The sequence below is a fragment of the Xiphophorus maculatus genome, chromosome 4 (assembly GCF_002775205.1).
Source record: "Xiphophorus maculatus strain JP 163 A chromosome 4, X_maculatus-5.0-male, whole genome shotgun sequence".
In the NCBI taxonomy this organism is placed as follows: Eukaryota; Metazoa; Chordata; class Actinopteri; order Cyprinodontiformes; family Poeciliidae; genus Xiphophorus; species Xiphophorus maculatus.
Genome location: NC_036446.1, coordinates 9,855,866 through 9,874,679, shown reverse-complemented (window position 1 = coordinate 9,874,679; position 18,814 = coordinate 9,855,866). Strand labels below are relative to the sequence as shown.

The window sequence follows — 18,814 nt, the reverse complement described above, 5'->3', positions numbered from 1 at the left end:
CATTTTCAAAGAAATCTTATGACGGCCTCAATCATCACAATCAACAGTTCGAATAAATCACTTTGCATATTTAATAGAACTATATGTGTTTCTCTTTGTGAATTGAATTTCTGAACAAAATACACTTTAGTGGTATTCTAATTCTGCAAGGTGCTACTGTGTATTCAGCCATATTTAATTACTTTGATCAATAAGAAAATTGTTTTGAAAAACTGTCAAGAAAGAGAAATATCTATCCACGTAGACAGATTGAGATCTGGTAAATGTAAATTTTAAATTGAACAAACACTTTCCAATTGGAGATTAACCGATCCGATATTAATATACATATTGGTCTTGATATTGAGGGGAAAAAAATCTAGATTGAGTTTTGGTCACAATGTGCCCAATCCCATCTGGCAGATCTATTCAGTCTAATTCTATGCTTTTGTGGTTTGAGCAACATCATGCTTTATTATTTATTTTAGTTTATATTTAAAATACTTAATTGCACTTTCTGAATCATTTGAAAGAAGGGTTGTTGTTGCTTATTTTTATGTTTGACCGAAGTAATCAGTTTCATCTTCTTCATTATTTATTTTACATTCGCTGTTTCACTTCAAGTTGCACTGGCTGAACTAATGAAAGTTGCGTTGGTTTTGCATTTTTGACTACGCTCATGAAGCTATTGGTGTAAATCAATTCAGCAATATTTTTCTATATTGAATTGGTACATTGATGCAACCATATTTCCAACTACTCAAGCTTGTTCTACTTCTTTAAACAATAAACATCTTGTTTTGTGCCAGGCGCCAATGATGCAAAAAAGAAACCAGACCTTGTTTACATGACTGATGAAAGATAAGCTGCTTGCATGTCTGCCCAAAGTTCTGTATCATATCTCTCGTACAGACAAAAGCATCATCTCTTGATGACAGCACTCAGACTGTAAATATGTCTTATTCCAAAAAATAGCATAATATATTTAAAAAACCCACCAACTGAAATAACCACACTTTGCAAAAATATTAATATCTCTTCACCATTTCCATTTGGCACAATTTCAAAATTCCTTATGGCTAGGAGTAGATTTGCAAAGCAATTTACATTTTCCTACTAACAAAATATGTAAAAGAGAAGCTCAGTATGACTGAACTACAGACTACAGACACATACAGCTGAATCTGGCAGCTGTATGTGTAAGTGCATGTTAGGCCTAACATGCAGATAGGTCTGTGGAACCACACTCACTCTAATTCTTGTGCAGTTGTGTGAGGAATAGGAAACGTGTGTTGGGCAGTTCCTTGTAGCCAAATGACTGCATCCTCATCAGATTTACTCAGGAGAACTATAGCGTTGGGCCTCTCTGCACCTGCCTGGTTCTGCTGCTGTAGCATGTCACTAAATTTGTCTTAATTCATAATGCAAGTTTACACTTCTGTCTCATAATCACCAATATCAGAGTTTATCATGTCTGCCATCAAAAGGAAACTAAGACACATTGGTGATGTTAGGTTGCAGGTAAATGTAAATTAATTAAAAAAACATTTCAACACTTCAGACTGCGTTTGTGGCAAATGGATGTAACATACTTCCTTTTTTGGCACAAAAAGGAAGTATGGACTTCTTATTTCAGAAAGTTTATACTAGGAAGTATGGACTTCCTAGTATAAACTTCCTGAAAAGGAAGTCCTTTGACAGGTTAGAACAACTGCTAAGTGCATTTTAGCACTATTACATCAGTAATGACCATCTTGAAATAAATGTCCTCTAGTAAATAATGTAAATAACATCTAAACATGAGAACACTGCTGCTGCTAAAGTGACCTTTGAGTCTGTTTTACATTCTTTCACCATGACTATTTTTCTTCTTTTTTGCCAAAATATTTTCACTTTGGCGAGTCTGTTTGACGACACCGATCTCAAGCTCTGCTGGGTCTTGTTCAAGGTTTAATTTGCTGCTATTAATATATTTGCTTAAAGGCTCAAAACTAAAACCAGACACTTTTGAAGACAACCGCAACAAAGATCCAGACAGTTGGACCAAATGTCCGGCCTGCAGATGAAAGTCTCAGCTCATACTCTGCCAGGACTTTTTGATAGCCCATTTCCTCAGACTCACATTTATACTCTCCCTGATGATTGAGAGTCATGCTGTCGATCAGCAGAAGACACTGGTCATCTTTCAGTTCCTGAGGGTTACAAGAACTGGAGCCCTCAGGAGTTTTCCAAGTATACTGGGCATGATGGGATGACACTGGACATCGCAGGAAGTAACTGGAGTCAGAGGGAACTGTGATCCTTTTCACTGAGTTGTCGACGTCTCTTACGGTGCCTGAAAAAAAAACAAAAAAAACATAAGTTCCGAATTTATTGCATCTTTGTTTGTAAAATGTGTCCTTGATTAATTTGTTATTTAACTTGGATCACAACCCCGTTTGTGATCTAATATTCTCCTTCAGAACAGGAAGGACAAAATAATTTTACTCAGTCAGGTGTTTTGTCACATTGCAACGATAAACTTATAAGAAATTTAACTGGAATTTTATTGGTAGACAATCTCAAAGTAGCACATAATCGTGAAGCGAACTAAAAATTAGGCATAGTTGATCATTTTTTCCAAATAAGAAGGTGAAAAGTGTATCAAAGAATACTTTAATAAAATAAATATTAAAGTATAGATTGTAGAGGTTTTTTTTTTATAGGACACCAGATATGTGTAAGCAGTTGCTCTGCTAAGACAAGAAAAAAATTTGGTGTTGATGAACATCCGCTGTGAAACATGGTGGTGGCAGCATCGTTCTGTGTCATGATGTCTGGGTGTGAAGTGGGTGGTGTTTGTCATGGGATTTTATGCTCCACAGGTTTCTGCTATTCATACTTTTTTTGCTTCTTTGTTTGTGGATTATAGTTGTCCTGATGTCATAACTGATCGTTTTTTTTTCTCTAGATTATTTTCTGTTTGTGTTTGTCATGTTTTATTTAAATAACATTATTTTTGTTTCAATTAGTCTCTTGCTTATCTAGTTCTCATGCCTTCACTACATCAATCGTTACTAGCTGGTCCTCGGTCATGAGAAGATAATTGGGGCTAAGTATGAGGCAATAGTGGAAGAAAGGTTGTTGGAGACTGGAGAAGAGTTTTACAATTCCACTAGTAGAACATAACCTACACATGCAGCCGGAATCACAAAAGTATGGTTGAAATTAAAACATACTTATGTGCTTAGACCTAAATCTAACTAGAGATGTGTGATAATGTCTGAAAATTGGTGCTCAGAGAGATATTTTTTATTCACTCTGAAAGAGCTTATGCTACTTTAAAAAGAAAAAAAGTAGAACATTTCAGTCTGTAGATGAGCAAAGCTGGTGGAGGTAAAGGACTCACAGCTGCAGTTGTAGTAAAATGTGGTTCTACAAAGCAGTAAGTACAAATAAAAGCTACACATTTATATTTTTATTTCTAAAGGAAATCAAAACCCACAATTTCATTTCCTGTCTTCTACAGATTGATGCTACTTTCTGTAAAGTTTGTACAGATAAACTGTGTATTTGATGCAGTCAGAAGACTTTTTTTGTTTTTCATGATTAAAATATAATTTCTCTTTAGATCATAATTGTAACCTAGCATACGTAAAGTAATTCTGAGAAGACTGTGGCTACATTGTTACTGGGAAATTAGGCCACTAAAGATTGGGCTTTTTACCAGATATGAAGTGTGCTATACTGATAAGCACTCAGGGCGTGATCTGTCTGTGCACAGAGCCACCTATTACAGTAAAAAAAAAAGAAAAAGAGTTCCTTTTTTCTACTTAGAGTTCTTTCTCATATTTCCTTTGTTTCTCTATGTTCTGGTTAACTATTTTGTCTGCTTTATTTTGACATTGATCTTCCTTTCTTATGTTACCACCACCTTTAGTTTAAACATGTCTTTGTTAATTTCCCAACTGCTTCCTTCCAACTCTGGGACTTTGATTTCCAAATGAAAAAAACAGTACTTTACTTTGAAAAGAGAATCTACTAAGCAAAACTATCTTAGCTGATCAAATCCTCTTCACAATTTGATCAGTTTGATCCATGCACAAGCTTCTTTATGCCACAGTTATCACTGTTGCTTGTGAACTTTTTGCTCCCACATGTTTTTCTTGCATTAAACTTTCCAGTAACATGCTTGACTACAGTATCTTTCTTAACACCCAGCTTTTCAGCAATGAGCTGTTGTAGCCTACCCTCCTGTCAAAAACCTTTGAGAATATTCTAAGTAGTTTAGATGAACCTTTGGTAAAACATCATAAAAACCTCAAAATATTAAGGAGCTGCAAAACCAAAATTGAGGACAGTTTTCAGGCTATGGGAACCAAAGTTCTTTGAGAAATGAAAAGGAAACCCAAAAAGACTTAGCAGAAACCAGAAACAACTGAAATAAATCAAAATGCGGAACAAGAAGGAACAGGATCTAAGACTTAGCAGAAACCAGAAACAGACTTAACAGACTTAGAAAAAGACTTAGCAGAAACCAGAAACAACTGAAATAAATCAAAATGTGGAACAAGAAGGAACAGGATCTAAGTAAGAGCAACATAAAACCAGGGACCGCATACTGATGAGAAACTTAATAAAACATTTTCATTGGATCTGATGTGTTTGGTAAAGACAACACCGGTTTAACTAGAACAAAAGGCAGAGCTAATCCAAATATTTGGACATATGTAAGTTGGTCAAACAAAAGCCAGATGGAGGGCATTTTTCTGGATGCTGAAATCGGCCATTATAGTTGGTGGACAGCTCTTCACACAGGAAGCTCTCTTAGCACCATAAAGCAGTTAGATGATGTGAGATAAAGTAATCTTACTCAGGACAGAGAAGTTTGTATAAGACACCAGAATAGTTGTAGTCTAAATGGAGACCAAATATTTGTTGCACTTCTAATTTTTTTCCACAGGAGAACAAGATGTCTATTTGCATAGTAACAGAAATGTGACAAATCCAAAGATTATAGTTAACACAAAATAACAGTATTTACAAAAACAAAAACAGTAGTCATTTTGCTAAAGACAATTTGGAGGAAACTGCTTTAAATAGTGAACAGACTTATAAGGGAAGTCTAGCACTGGTTAAGGTCAAAACCATAAGTGACAGAAACTTCATCTAATTTGCTATGTATTAGATTTGTTTTCACCTAGTTTATTTCAGAGGAAACTGTCCAGCCGGGTAAATGACTCAAGCAAGCTGCCCAGTAAATTCCTATGATCACACTGTAGATAACCCAGCAGTGCATCTCTGATAACAAGCCCTGACTGGGAGGTTTATACTACTTACTCATGAGCTACTTTCATCCTCATTCTTCAGGAAAGTTGAAGAATGACTCAGTACACATTCACAGCAGCCTTTCTTCCTCCAGGTAAGTAAACATTTATTTTTGGCTCCATGCTAAAAAGGTTTTTCTTTCAGTGTCTGATGGCGATAAGGACGGCCTTAGAGTCTATATGGAGGTTGGTGGACAGCTTATTATAAAGGAGGTGTTGCACAGCTAACTGCAGAGAGCAGACTGACTGAGTTGGTAGTTATGAGAGCTAAATAAAGAAAAAAATATGCTAAAGTTCATTCAATGGATAGCAAGATGGATTATTTACAATATCTACAAGTAGACATGCAGGATGTATACCAATAACAAACTGCTGTGGATTAGGAATAATGGTGAATCGCCTCCATGTTGATGCAGTAATTTATACAAAAGGGTCCCTGTCTGCAGGTATCCATGAACTGTACAGTATGTGATCAAACTATCAGCAGGACAATATCATGCAAAGTCATACAGTATAAAACCTTTACAACTTAATAACTGGTTCAGTTGAAGCTTAACATAATCAACAAGTGGAGGAAGCTGCTGATAAGTCAAATGACACATCAGCCAAAAAAATACAGAAGTCACAAGCTGGCTGATCACATCATGAGAAAAACAAACAAACATGAGAAAACCCTGCATGACTTAACGTCATGTTAATTTCATTTTGGCTTGCTTTTGTTTATTGGTTAAAGAGCATTTGGTTAGATCTTGCTATTAAAGGTAAAATTACTTTTTTCTGAATGTAAAACACAAGCAGGCATATTTCTGAAAAGCTCCTTAGTTTTTTACATTTTAAAACAATAAACATACTTTGAATGCATTGATGTTAATGGTAGTTAACTTGGTCTCCTTGAACCCAAAGCAAAGTCCTGTTTCTTTATACATGTACACTTGACAGTCTTGACTTACAATAAAACAGGCAAGTGCACTCATAAATATGTCAGTACCTTTAGCTATGCGTGGAAGTGATGATGCTTGGTCTTTTAAGCAAATGCTGCGGTTCCTGTGGACCACATCATGAAGTGCACCACTGCAAAACAGAAGGAATGTCAGTTAGTCATGCTACCGGAAGTGCTTGCCATCTTTAAAAATGCAAATTGTATCTTAACTGCACACCTGTCAGCTATTGCGCTACATAAAGGCACTGCTGATTGTGAGGCACTATAATGTCCTGTAATTCAAATTCTATTCAAACATACTTTATTGATCCCAAAAGGGGAATTAAATGTGGTGTAACTCATATTAATTCAAAATCTCCAAAGAGTTTCCCATACTGTCTTCTGTTAATCACCCTTTTTCAGCCCTTCCTTGAGCACACAGACACAGTCAGTGGCTGTAAACTAACTCAAGGCTGTAAATACAGTTTTATAACTCAATAATTTAACACCTCTCCCTCAAGGCTCTCCTATCCAGAGCTTGCAACCTGTCACACTACATACTGTGAATGCAGATGCTGTTGTGTGGTTTCAGAGGGTCTCATGTAAAATAGAACAAAAGGTCGGAAATGACTACATTTCCCCTTATGTGCACCCCTGCAACACTGCAGCACCTTCAGTTCAGTTCAGTTTTCACTAAGCTGTTCAAAGAGTAAGCAAATGTCTGTTGCATCTTTTCAACTGTAGACTAACTAACTAACTAACTAACTAACTAACTAACTAACTAACTAACTAACTAACTAACTAACTAACTAACTAACTAACTAACTAACTAACTACCTCATATGCAGTCACAAACAACCTTATCATGTGTCAGTTTGGTACCACATGATAACTTTGGTAGTTTGGTAACTCCAAACTACCACATGATAGGGATAAAAAAGTTTCCAGTAGTAATATGTCAGGAATTAAATTCATGTAATAAAAACTCCTTTGATAAAGAGTTGAACAAAGATTTTGTTGGATTTAGGGTTACAATTTGTTGTCACAGTTTGTTATAGTCGTAACAAAGACTAGAAAGTCATTCACTCTATCCAGTTAGCTGGGTCACCTTAGATTAACAGTATTTGACTTAATTGGATGACTTTGTGTCAGGTTCACATACTCAGACACATACTGATTAGTATTTATATACGTAGGTTATTATTTTAATTCTATCACTTTGGGATGGACTGGATTTATCTGAACTGATTTTAGACATAGTTGGATTCCATTATTTATTTAATCATTAATGGACCCGTCTTCTACAGAATCTTGTAATTACATTTAAAGTTAATCTCTGTTTTATAAATAACTGAAATTAATACAGTCCTATAAAAAAGTTTGTAATTTTATCTTGATATAAAACGACACTTTCACTACCTCAACTCACACCTCCATCGGAATAGTTAGGCGGGGGAGAAGTGTCAAGTAGTGAGTTTTCCCCTCAAAGGTGCTGCACTGTGAAACAAAATGTTGCTGAATGCTTTGTAAAACCTACCCAATTCCGTGTTAGTCATTTTTTGAAACTTAGGTAAACCACAATAACCAATGCGCACCCTTGATTTGATATAAAGTGGTGAATCGTTTTCAGTTCTTCCACAGATAGTTCACAGATCCCTATAAAATATTTCCACTCCCTACAGTTTGCAGAAACATGCAGAAAGTGAGAATGTAAGGAAATGCCATGACGTATTACAGCCAGGAGAAAGAGAAGCAAGATGTGCACCTGATTTTATCATCGTTACTGCTAAGTTCTGGTCAGAATTCAAAGCGGTGTGCAAACAAAGCTAAGATAAACTGTAACGTTTTCTGCTACACTGCATTCTGACCAATAAGCTTCAGCATTGGTGCAGAATTAAGTAGCAAAGTGGTTCACAAAAAGACAATTGTTACAACTGGTTAGATAAGAAACATAAAATGTCACCAGAATCACCTACTTGTTATGCGTGTATGCACCATGAACCGAAATGCTGCTGAATGATTTTTATATATTTATATAATCAACACTGATATTGAAATGTTATACAGTGTCAAACAACTGCTCTACAAAGGACGTGAGTTTCCTTCAGTAGGAGCAGCTTTTTTAGGTCCAATTGCAAAATTAACATCCAGTGATAACTCTGCAGGCTTGGACAGATCTGTGGAAATCTACACTGTTGTGTCTTTCATCACCACGGATATGTCTCACAAGGTTTAGTCATTATACAAGCAACGCTTTGTAGCAATGGACACTGAGAAAGTGGAAGAAATGCTAACTGCTAGTTAGAAAACGTGTTTGGTGTTCAGCACCTTCAAATCCTGGAGTTGACTTCATTTCTTATAGTCATATTTTTCTTTTACAGAAAATCAAATAGAATAACTCATGCAAGTTTGAATTAAGGATAAAATACACAAAATAATAGGATTCAAACCCTTGATAGCACACATGTGTACATAATCCTCAAGCATTCGATCTGACCTATTCCTTTAAAAAAAAAAATTGGGTCAACCAGATGATAACTGTGGTAATGTTGTCAAGTTAATATTTGGAAAAATACTTTTGTTTTTAGGTAACAAACATAGTTAAAGTTTATTAAGTGGTTTTATTGTTCTGGTAGATAGTCTGTGAGGTGTTGATAAGCCTCTGTCTTGGATTATTTTTACTCCAAAAGACAGAGATTGGTGGTCGAATGAAGCCTTGAGGTCTTACCTGGTCTCAGAGGTGCATTGTTTCTTTTTCCAGCCACAGTATGGATCTCTGGACAGAACACACTCCTGACAGTTGTTTCCATACTGGCCACAGTTTCCCACGTCAATTTGGACCAGCTCAGTTTGTGAGTTCACGTACAGCTTTTTCTGTAACAAAGGTTCACACACATTTTCATTATAAAAACAACTATTTTAAAACACTTTTTTTCATCATTCTTTCAAGCCTGTAATAATAAAATAATAAAATCATTCCAAACACTAACTCATACTTTTGTGTGGGTGGAATAGTTGTGTGGGTGTTCACTTGTTACTCACTGTGGAGGGGTTAAGGATAAGGTTGAAGATGTGGGCTGAGTAGTTAAAAGGTTGATACTCAGCGATGATGAACGAATGACTTTCCATTTGTAATGCCTTGTGAATAGCACCGTTACCTGGTTAAAGGGCACAAGACAAAGGGAAGATGATGACACACACCTGCCTTCACACCCAGAAATCTTTTGTCCCTTAAGGGTGTAAATGAATCTTAACTTTTGACTTCAATGTTCTGCAACACTTCCCAGCCAAGAAATTGGGAAACAATCATAGGTAAACCCACAGTTACATCAAATCAATTATTTTGTAATTTATAAAATAACCTAAGGCAACCAAAGTGATGTACATGTCTTGAAGAACAACCTATTGGTAGGCATTAGTAATAGAAGAAACTGGACAAAATAAATTATTATACAGTCAATTGGGCTCATTAATCAGATTAAAAGTACATTTATGAAAATAGCCTTTAGCAGTTTGTAAACATACTTTACATTTATTCACATTTATGGTTTTCTTTTTCATTGGTATGACGTAATATTTGAGCTTAAAATATTGTGTTCTTATTAGCTGGAAATACAAATGTAAGATTCTCTGCTAAGAATAGAATAATCTTGTGTTAATACCCCGTAAAGCTACTTTTACTTATTGTGGTGATTCAGAAACCATCATTGGCCAACTTCACAATGATGCCAAAATTTTCACTGCATATATTTGTCTGCCAGGAAGTTACACATCAATGATATATTTAAATGTGTATTTTTGAATAATCTGATAACAGAGCCCAAAGAAAACATACACTGTGAGGCAAATACATGTTAGATCCTTGTCTCAAAAGAACCAGTTTGCATTTTTAATAATTATTTAATGCCAACGTAAAGTAAGAATATTAACCAAAAATTCGTAAAACCAAAATTACATAAAACAAATTGATTTGTATGTTACTAAAAATAACTGAGTACTTGAACCCCTTGCATGACACAGTTTTATGACCCTTAAGCTCACAATCTGTCTGTCAGTCTGTCTGACTATCAGCCAATTAATCATTTTAATGCTTTGCTGTACTGAATTTATTGTGACAACAATAAATGAAAATTCTTATCATGACAACATATTGATCACAATAAATTATAAACAACACAAAAAAATGCCCACCTCTAATACAAATCCATCAAGTTTGCAGGTGAACATATAAATAACTAAGAAAAGGTTTGATACAAAATACCATGGTCAAAAGAGACCAAAATCAATTTGTTTTATATCGCCTTGGCTCTCTGAGTTTAGCAGAGAAATACTGGATGTAACAATCAAGCCCAGAGGTGGAAGCATCATGCTTTGGATTGCTCAGCACAACTTCACTGCCATTCACCCAAACATCTTACTTGAGAATCTTCTTCCCTCTGCTGATCATAACATATTGTGTTACCTCATGTAGTCAGAAGAGGATCATGGAAAACTCTTACACAAAACCTCAGACAGAGGCTGAAGCTTTAAGTGGCAAGACAGGCAAAACATTTAGAGACTTTCTAGATGGGTTTTCTAGACGAGTCACCAATAGTCCCTCCTGACAAGGAATGTAGCAAATGTATTTGTCCACAAGGTCTTGCATTGGTAGGGGAGCACGTGCTTATTTATCTCAGTCACATGCAATGTGTTTTACCGGACTTTTTGTCAACACTCTGTCCTTCCCCATTATGATGAAATCACCATGGGAATAAGAGACTGGCTGTTTTTTTTATATAAATGAATCAGTAGGGAATGTAATGATTTATTCTATGGTAAAATCAAACGATACTAATCCCTGAGAGAGTTAGAAATACATGTTGAATTACGTTTAGGTCCTATATTAGATCATCTCAGAAGCACAAGTTTCTCCACTGTTTTAAAAAACTGATGTGTGAGCAACAAGGGGAAGAGGTAAAATATATACTTGCTAACACAATACAAGTTATATTTAAGCTTTCAAGGCATGACCGTAAATCTTGAACTAAACAGAAAGAGTTGTACCAGTAAGTAACTTCCAAGATGTAAGAAAAAATGTTCTACTAAGCTGAAAATAATCAATTCTGTGAAATTAGATCAACTGATACAGCAAGTCGCCCACTTAGTCATCATTTAGTCACACCACAAGCCCAGCTTAAACTTCCATAGGCCATAATTCATTCAGCTCAGCCCAACTCTATAATGGCTTGACTCATCTTTACTTTTTGAACTTACAAACTTACAAATATCTTTCTGAATGTTCTTAAGGTTGCTTGAAAACTTCAGCTCATTTCATAACTAGTTTAGGGAACTTGTACTCACTTAGAGAGAGAAACATAACTGTGTGTTGATTTCCTGGGGAAGCATCAACAAAGATTCGGGTGTAGTTGTGATGGTTGAAGAGAACTGGGGCCAACTTGGGCTTCACCCACTCCTTCATCTCCGAAACCTTTTCGACTCTCCTCAGGATTTCAGTATTAATCTTGGTGCTGTCAGAAACACACTGAGGGCACAAAGTTCATAGATTAGAAAAAGCCTGTATCGACTTGTTGCTAATTAAGAGGTGACTCCCTGAGGTGCTGGTAAGCTTTTTGTTTCCACAGATACAGATAGACTGATTTAGAATTCAAAATACAATAACTTGTACTGAGAAGGTGTTATAGGAAAGGAAATATTCTCAGTTTCATTTGTAACTTGAAGTAATTGAAACTCAAATATAATGCAAACATGGAATAATTTCTAGAGAATAAAGGTGTGTCTCAGTAAGTAAGAATATCATAAACTATTTACCTCATTTGTTACACAGAGTGATGTAATTCTGTCATTCATTGTGGTAATTTTGATAATGATGGGTTTTAGCTAATAAAAACCCAAAATTAAGCATGCCAGAAAATTTGAACATTACAAAACCCAACTAAAACAGGATGCATGGAGTCCTCTAAGATTTACTGGAAGATTGTTGCGCTGACTTGGGACTTCATAAAATGGAACAAAATGCAAAGTTTGCTTTCATCTGAAAAGTAAATTTTAGACCTGAGAAATAGTCAGTTCCTTTTTCTGCTTAGTCAGTATCAGATCCTGCTGATATTGTCTCTGGTTTGATAGTTGAGTTAACTCAACTAACAACATCAGTTTCAAGCAAGAAACTGATGTCCTGAACTGATATGTAGCTGATGTCCTAGATACAACTATGTGGTGGTTTTTGAAGGAGGGGCTCTAGCTGCAGTTCATACCTTAAGAGTTTCCCTCAAACACTTAAAACATGCTTCCTTTTTCCATCCTCTCGGGTCTGCAGTTATTCCTGTTGCTGGTGCACATTTTCTAACATGTTTTCCTTGTCTGTCAATATGTGTGGCAACAACATTCTGAAAGACCAGCTTCTTGAGCAATGACCATCTGTAGCTTATCCTACTTAAAGAGGGTGTCAGTGACCGTCTGCTGGACAAGTGTCAAGTCAGCGGTTTTCTCTGTGATCTTGTAGGACATAAGACACTATTTTAGTATTAAAAATGCTTTTTAAACATTTTTAGACATAAATAAACACTTAAAATAAATTACTCTATATGTAATGGAGCAATTGAATTTAATTATCAAAATAAATAAACTTTGGACATTATTCTGAGTCCTTGAGATATGGATGCACAGTGGATGGAGGGTTTCCTATTACAAATTAGTTTCACTTGTATACCTTTTTCCTGTCCTCATCGTTCTGGTCTGAATCAATAAAGGGAGATCTTCTGAAAACTTTTTCAATGTCTCCTATTGTGTAGATGCACACAGCACTCATGCCCCTGCATAAAGAAATGACAGTCAGCAGAGTTTCACAGAGACACAGTTGCAATAAGAAGCTGCTCTTGGGTTAAAAAAGATTGCAGACCTGAAAGTTGGTAAGAAACTGTGAAAAGTCAGCTGCACAAATGTTGACAGTTTTCAAAAAACAACGAACAGAGATCATACAGAGTATTCCTCTTACTTTAGCTCAGAATTTATATTGCACATTTTGTTCTGCACAATGCGTGTTTGTTCATGACTGCACATGATTCTTGCAAATGTTTATCATGCAAATAACAGCTGACAAGTCATTCTGGTTATACCACAAGTGCTACTTTTTAAAATAGTGCCAGAGAAACACTAAAGGAAGTTCACAACCTTTACTAACAGCACAGTATTTAATTTAAGTTCATGTCAAAATGTGAACAACTTAAATTTCATGTAACGTTTTACATAGCTTTGATTTCAGTTAATATAACAATAAGAAAGTTTCATTTTTCAATGTGACTTTTCTTGCACATTGACATCTTACCATTCATTTCTGAACAGTGCATAAACTCTGGTGTCCTGCCAATGGTCTGAATTTACAGTAGCCACATCGACCAGCTCAGAGAAATGTTGTTTGTTGTCAGGGTTACCACAATAGAGCCTTGCATTCATCAGAGACGTCCAACTAAACTGCAGCTTGTTCTTCGGACCCCCCATATCAGCCTGGAAACAGCCACCAGATGAATTATCAATCATCCCGATCCAGATTTTGGTTAGCGTAAGCAGTGAATCTGATCACATTTTCTCATTCTGAGTATCTTACCATGCAAACTTGGCTGACAAAGGGGAGCCACATGTTAGTGCCTGGGCTTATGTCTTTGTTTTTCTGCTTATAGAAAGAATAAACTTTGTTCTGCAATGGCTCGTCTTCTCTTTTGCTCAGAACCAATCCCAAATAGTACTGCTCTACAGACAGAAACATAAAAGAATGTAGACTTTGATTAAATAAAACAAAAATTGTCAATCAGTCACCAAATTGAGTGTGTTTTAATGGGATTTTATGTGACTGCCCAACATAAAACATCAATCATAATTGTGATGTTGGAAGTTCCAACATCACAATTATGATCCAACTTGGAACCCATTTCCAACTTGGAACCCATTTTCCAAAGCGAACAGATCAGACTGCATCTCCCAGCATTCATAGTGCTGGAAGCCATCTTGCTGATGTCACAGCACCTTTATAAGCTCAGGTGAGCAGATGTGGGGCATCTTCTTAAGAACTCTAATAGATTTGCACATCTACAGGCTGAATATTGTTCCCATTCTTGTGTGAAAAGTAGATTAAGGTCAATTCAGATTGGATGATGAGCCTCTCCCCAACTGATTCACAATTGAATTTAGGTTAGAACTTTGACTGGACCATTCCAACACATGAATATGATTTGATCTAAATAATTCCAGGACTGGTTGTAGGTTTAGGATCATTGTTTTGCTGGCGGATGAACATACGCCCCGGTGTCAAATCTTCTGCAGAGACCTATCCCTACTTTAACTTTCTCCACATCGCCTGCTGTTTTCCTTCATCCTCTTGATACTCTTTTTTTTCACTAATGTTCTCCAACAGGCCTTCATTAAACAGTTGGATTCATACTGAGATAAAATTATACACAATATATACTCTGTATATTTACTAATGTTGCAGATGTAATGTTGAAAAATATGTAATGTTAAAGGGCTAAAAAAAATGTTTAGTACTGTGTGTAAATACCATTCTCAGGATTGGCTGGTCTCACTCTTTTACTTCCAAACTTGTGGATGCCAACATTCTCGTGAGCTCCAGAGGATGTAAGATAGAGATCTTTTTTTGCATCAGTTTCTGAAACAGAACAGGCGCAAATTATAGGTCAGATTCAAATTAGATGTACCATCTGACAAATGCTATATAGAGTAGAAGCACAGTGAAAGAGAATACCATTAGACCCAAGCTGAAAGAGTCAAGTAATAGTACAGACATTGAAGAAATACAGCTTCTATAAGGATGAGGAGAGTAAATGTACTTGTGAGAATTTAAATCTGACAGGATGTGAAAATACATAAAGCAAAAAGCAGAAACAGCTGAGCGAAACAAAAAAGATTGTAAAAATAAACTCACCATCAAGAGCAGATTTTTCGTTTTCCTTAATGTTATTAAAATAGTCGATTTTATCACATGTGAGTGACCCTGATGAATCCTGTAAAAAACAGAGGAATAAGAAATCAATCTTGCAACACGATGTGATTTACCAATAAATATTCTCGCATCCAACCAGTAATTTTAAACAAAAAACAGGAACATTTCCTTTTTTTATTTGTCTTGTTAACACTTCTGCAGTTTCCTACCAGGTCACAGCAATTTGTCGTCCTGCCTTTGGTCATACAAACAAACAGCGGCTTTCCTTCTTCCCTCTGATGAACCATTGCAATTTTCCAGTCCTAGATGACAAATGAAAATTTTTCTTTATAACTTTGGAACCGGAACCTGAACCGGAATAGATTGACTTCTGTGATGCTCACATTGTAATCCTTCCACTGGATCTTCATGTCTTTAGGATCCTGTGAAGGACAATATGCTTCTAAATAAATCTTACTGATAGAATAGTTCTGGAACGGTTTACGTTTCTCAGTTTTATTCAGATGTAAATCTAATAACTACCTCCCCAGTGTCATTAAAGTTGTAGAACGTCAGGTTGGTCTTTTCAACAGATGTAACATCAGCTGGCCATTTTCCCAAGAGAATCTGAACTGGCAAATTTTGTTCACGCAATGGAAACCTTTTAACTGGAGCGTCTGCAAATAAGGACAAGTTCAGAAAACATCAGCCTTGCTATATATCAACATCTGTAACCAAAGTGATCTGCTGTTGTATTTTCCTGTTTGATCAAAACATGTTACAAAATTTAACAAGGAGTTATTAAACTAATCATACACCAAGCTTTTAATGTGGAATGAATATGAAGAACATCTGTTAAGAATGTAAAGATTTTTATAATAAAGCAGCTACCTAATTGCTCAGATCTGCTGATGATTCCTCCCTCTGATCATGCAGTTTATATCTGATATATTCACACATACATCATCATCACATTTGTTGTTGCACATTATAGATGGGTGTACGTGACTAAGCTTTTAAGGTATTATGGGAAATCATCTTTCACCAGAAACCATGTGATCATACCACAACCACTGGTTATTAAACATATGACACATTTTATTTTCACTGAATTGCCAACAATATTAACACAAACATTATCTGCTTCTATGATGTTCACTTCACGTTCACCGATTATGTTTTGGTGGAAATATCCACACTAGCCTGCACACACCATCGCTATGATGAAACATGGTGATGGCAGCATCATGCTGTGTGGATGCTTTTTGTAAGTAGCGAGGCAAGCCGGTGAAAGTTGATGGAAATTTGGAAGAAGCTTCACAGAAGGCAGAAATCCTGTTAAGGTGGCAAAATAATTCTGACTGACGCGGTTGCTCACCTTCCACCAAAATTATTTGAAATTTGATGTTCAAAAATGAGGTATTTTCCAATCTTATTGAGCTTGAGCTCATTTTCAAAGAAAAATGGGCAGACATGACTGTGTTCAGATGGGCAAGGCTGGTTGGCACAGCTATAATTTCTGTTCTGCTTCTGATGTAGCAGAATGGTGATTACTTGCACATTATATTTAATGAATTTTATTTTGTGCATAGACAAACCACGGTTTCCCCTACACATTACTGTTATGCACTATTTTGTGTTTGTCTATCACACCATGTCCCACTAGAATATGCATAAACACATCTAAATGCTCCTCCATATTCACTTATAAGCAGGTCCTGAATTTATAATATAAACATTTTATTTGTTAAACTCAAGACCGACAACTACCCTCATATCTTAATTTAGTATTTCAGAGTAGAACAACATTTAACTGAGAAGATCTACGCACTCGCAAGGCACAAAGACAAACTCAAGATTAAAGTCTTTGTGCTTGAACACAGGGGATTAAGTTCAAAACTATCTTCTGGGATCGGACTGAAAAAACAGTTTGCATGATACGGTACATTTAATGGTGATTAGGGTGTGTGCTGCACTTCCACCCATCTACAGGCAATTATTAACATAATAAGCTGTAGTCTACAGCTACAAAACAATATTGTAGCTGTAGACTAAAAGTATATATTGCAATATGGTGCCACCATTATAAAAACAGTATAAAAACAGTAAAATATAAAAACAGTACGATTTTATATTGGATTTTAAAATGTATATCATGTGTCTTTCTTTACAGCAGGCTCAGTAGGAAGAGTAGTCTTCAAGTCCTAAAGGTGTGAGATCGATTCCAGCTTCCTCCTGTCAATTGCAATGTTTTTATAGTCCGTATCTTTCTGACTGCAGTGAACATCCTGCTCTCGTGTGAACGGCTGATATGAGTAGATAAACTTAGTCCATTTACGGGATAAAAAAAAAAAACAGAAATAGAAATATGTCTTACCTTTGTATTTGAACATCATCCTCGGGGAATGTAAGTCCGCTTCGTTTATACAATAAGCGAAAAGTAGCAGCAGTAAAGTGAACATTTTTGTCAAAGCAATTAAGTCAATAAACAGTCCTCCGTAGGTCACATTCGTACTAACTGAGGTGGGAGGGGTTGTCAAAAATACACAAGCTCCAATAAGATGAGAGTTGGTTTACTGAAGATTTTTCAAAACAAAACCACTATCAGTTCAACTACATTTACTTATTTTCTTACTAAACTGTGGTCATTTACAATTAAAGTAATCTTTAAGATCCTTTCAAGGACATACAAACTGTAAAGTTTGCTGGACAGTCAGTTTAAATGAGGAAGAGACACTTCCCTGTATTAAAACCTCGTTCAATTTCTGCCATCTGGTGGCAATTGGAAGTTTGGCAAACAGATTCTACTTATCCCTGGGTTGGAATGAAACATTCATCTCAGTCTGTTTTATGCTTTAAACCACTGCACATTGTAACTATTTTGAGCCTAAACTGATGTGTTTATTTTTAGAGGTACTACCTCCAAATTGGAACATAAAAGGATTCACTGAGATAATTAATTGGGGCAACAAACTTCAGTCTAGTGAGATATAAACTTCTAAACATTGAGGCCAATGAACTAATGAACTTGAATGCAGAAAAAAATAGAATTAAACATCTTGTTCCTATTTGTAAGTATTCATCATACCCTTGATTAATAAAAAATAAATAAATTGTGTTTCAGCTCAAAGCTGAATTTAGATCTAGACTTTGACTTGGCCATCCTGACACGAGTATGATTTGATCTAAAGCCTTTTACTGTACCTGTGGTAATAAGATGTCATTGTCCTGCTGCCAAGTAAACCATCTCATCCTTGTGGATGGTGCCTAGAGTGATATGAAGTGTCAGTTTGTCTCTACACAATGTTTTGCATATAGACTAAAAAGTTTATTTTTGGTTTCTCTTTTTCCCATTTATTGTGTTTCCTATGTGGCTCTACTTATTACACTTTTTAAAAAATGGCCTCAATTAAAGGCCAGATTTGTGGAGCACACAAATAGTAGTTGTCCAGTTGACAGATATTTCCACCTGAGCTGTGAATCTCTGCAGCTCTTCCAGAGTTAGCTTGGGCCTCTTTAATCCCTATCTGATAACTGATCTCCTTGGCCAGCCAGTAAGTTTAAGTGGATAAACATATCTTGTTTACAGTTGTGCCATAATTTTTCTGTTTTTAGATGATGCAGAAGCAGCTCTTTGTTAAATGTTCTAAATTTTGGGAAATTAATCAACAGTTTCAGTTT

General features: G+C 35.9%; 1 protein-coding gene across 1 annotated transcript; it reads right to left on the bottom strand.

The window, feature by feature from the left end:
* Window positions 1-466: 466 nt before the first annotated feature.
* LOC111608334 (semaphorin-7A-like) lies at window positions 467-17,747 on the bottom strand. Its single transcript, XM_023331739.1, has 14 exons — window positions 17,511-17,747; window positions 15,677-15,810; window positions 15,538-15,576; window positions 15,364-15,456; window positions 15,137-15,215; window positions 14,753-14,860; window positions 13,805-13,947; window positions 13,526-13,704; window positions 12,911-13,013; window positions 11,545-11,725; window positions 9,247-9,362; window positions 8,933-9,078; window positions 6,274-6,356; window positions 467-2,314 (listed from the first exon to the last, which is right to left on the bottom strand). The coding sequence occupies exons 1-14, from the start codon at window positions 17,593-17,595 to the stop codon at window positions 1,971-1,973; spliced, it is 1,833 nt and encodes a 610-aa protein (XP_023187507.1). The 5' UTR covers window positions 17,596-17,747; the 3' UTR covers window positions 467-1,970.
* Window positions 17,748-18,814: the final 1,067 nt, after the last annotated feature.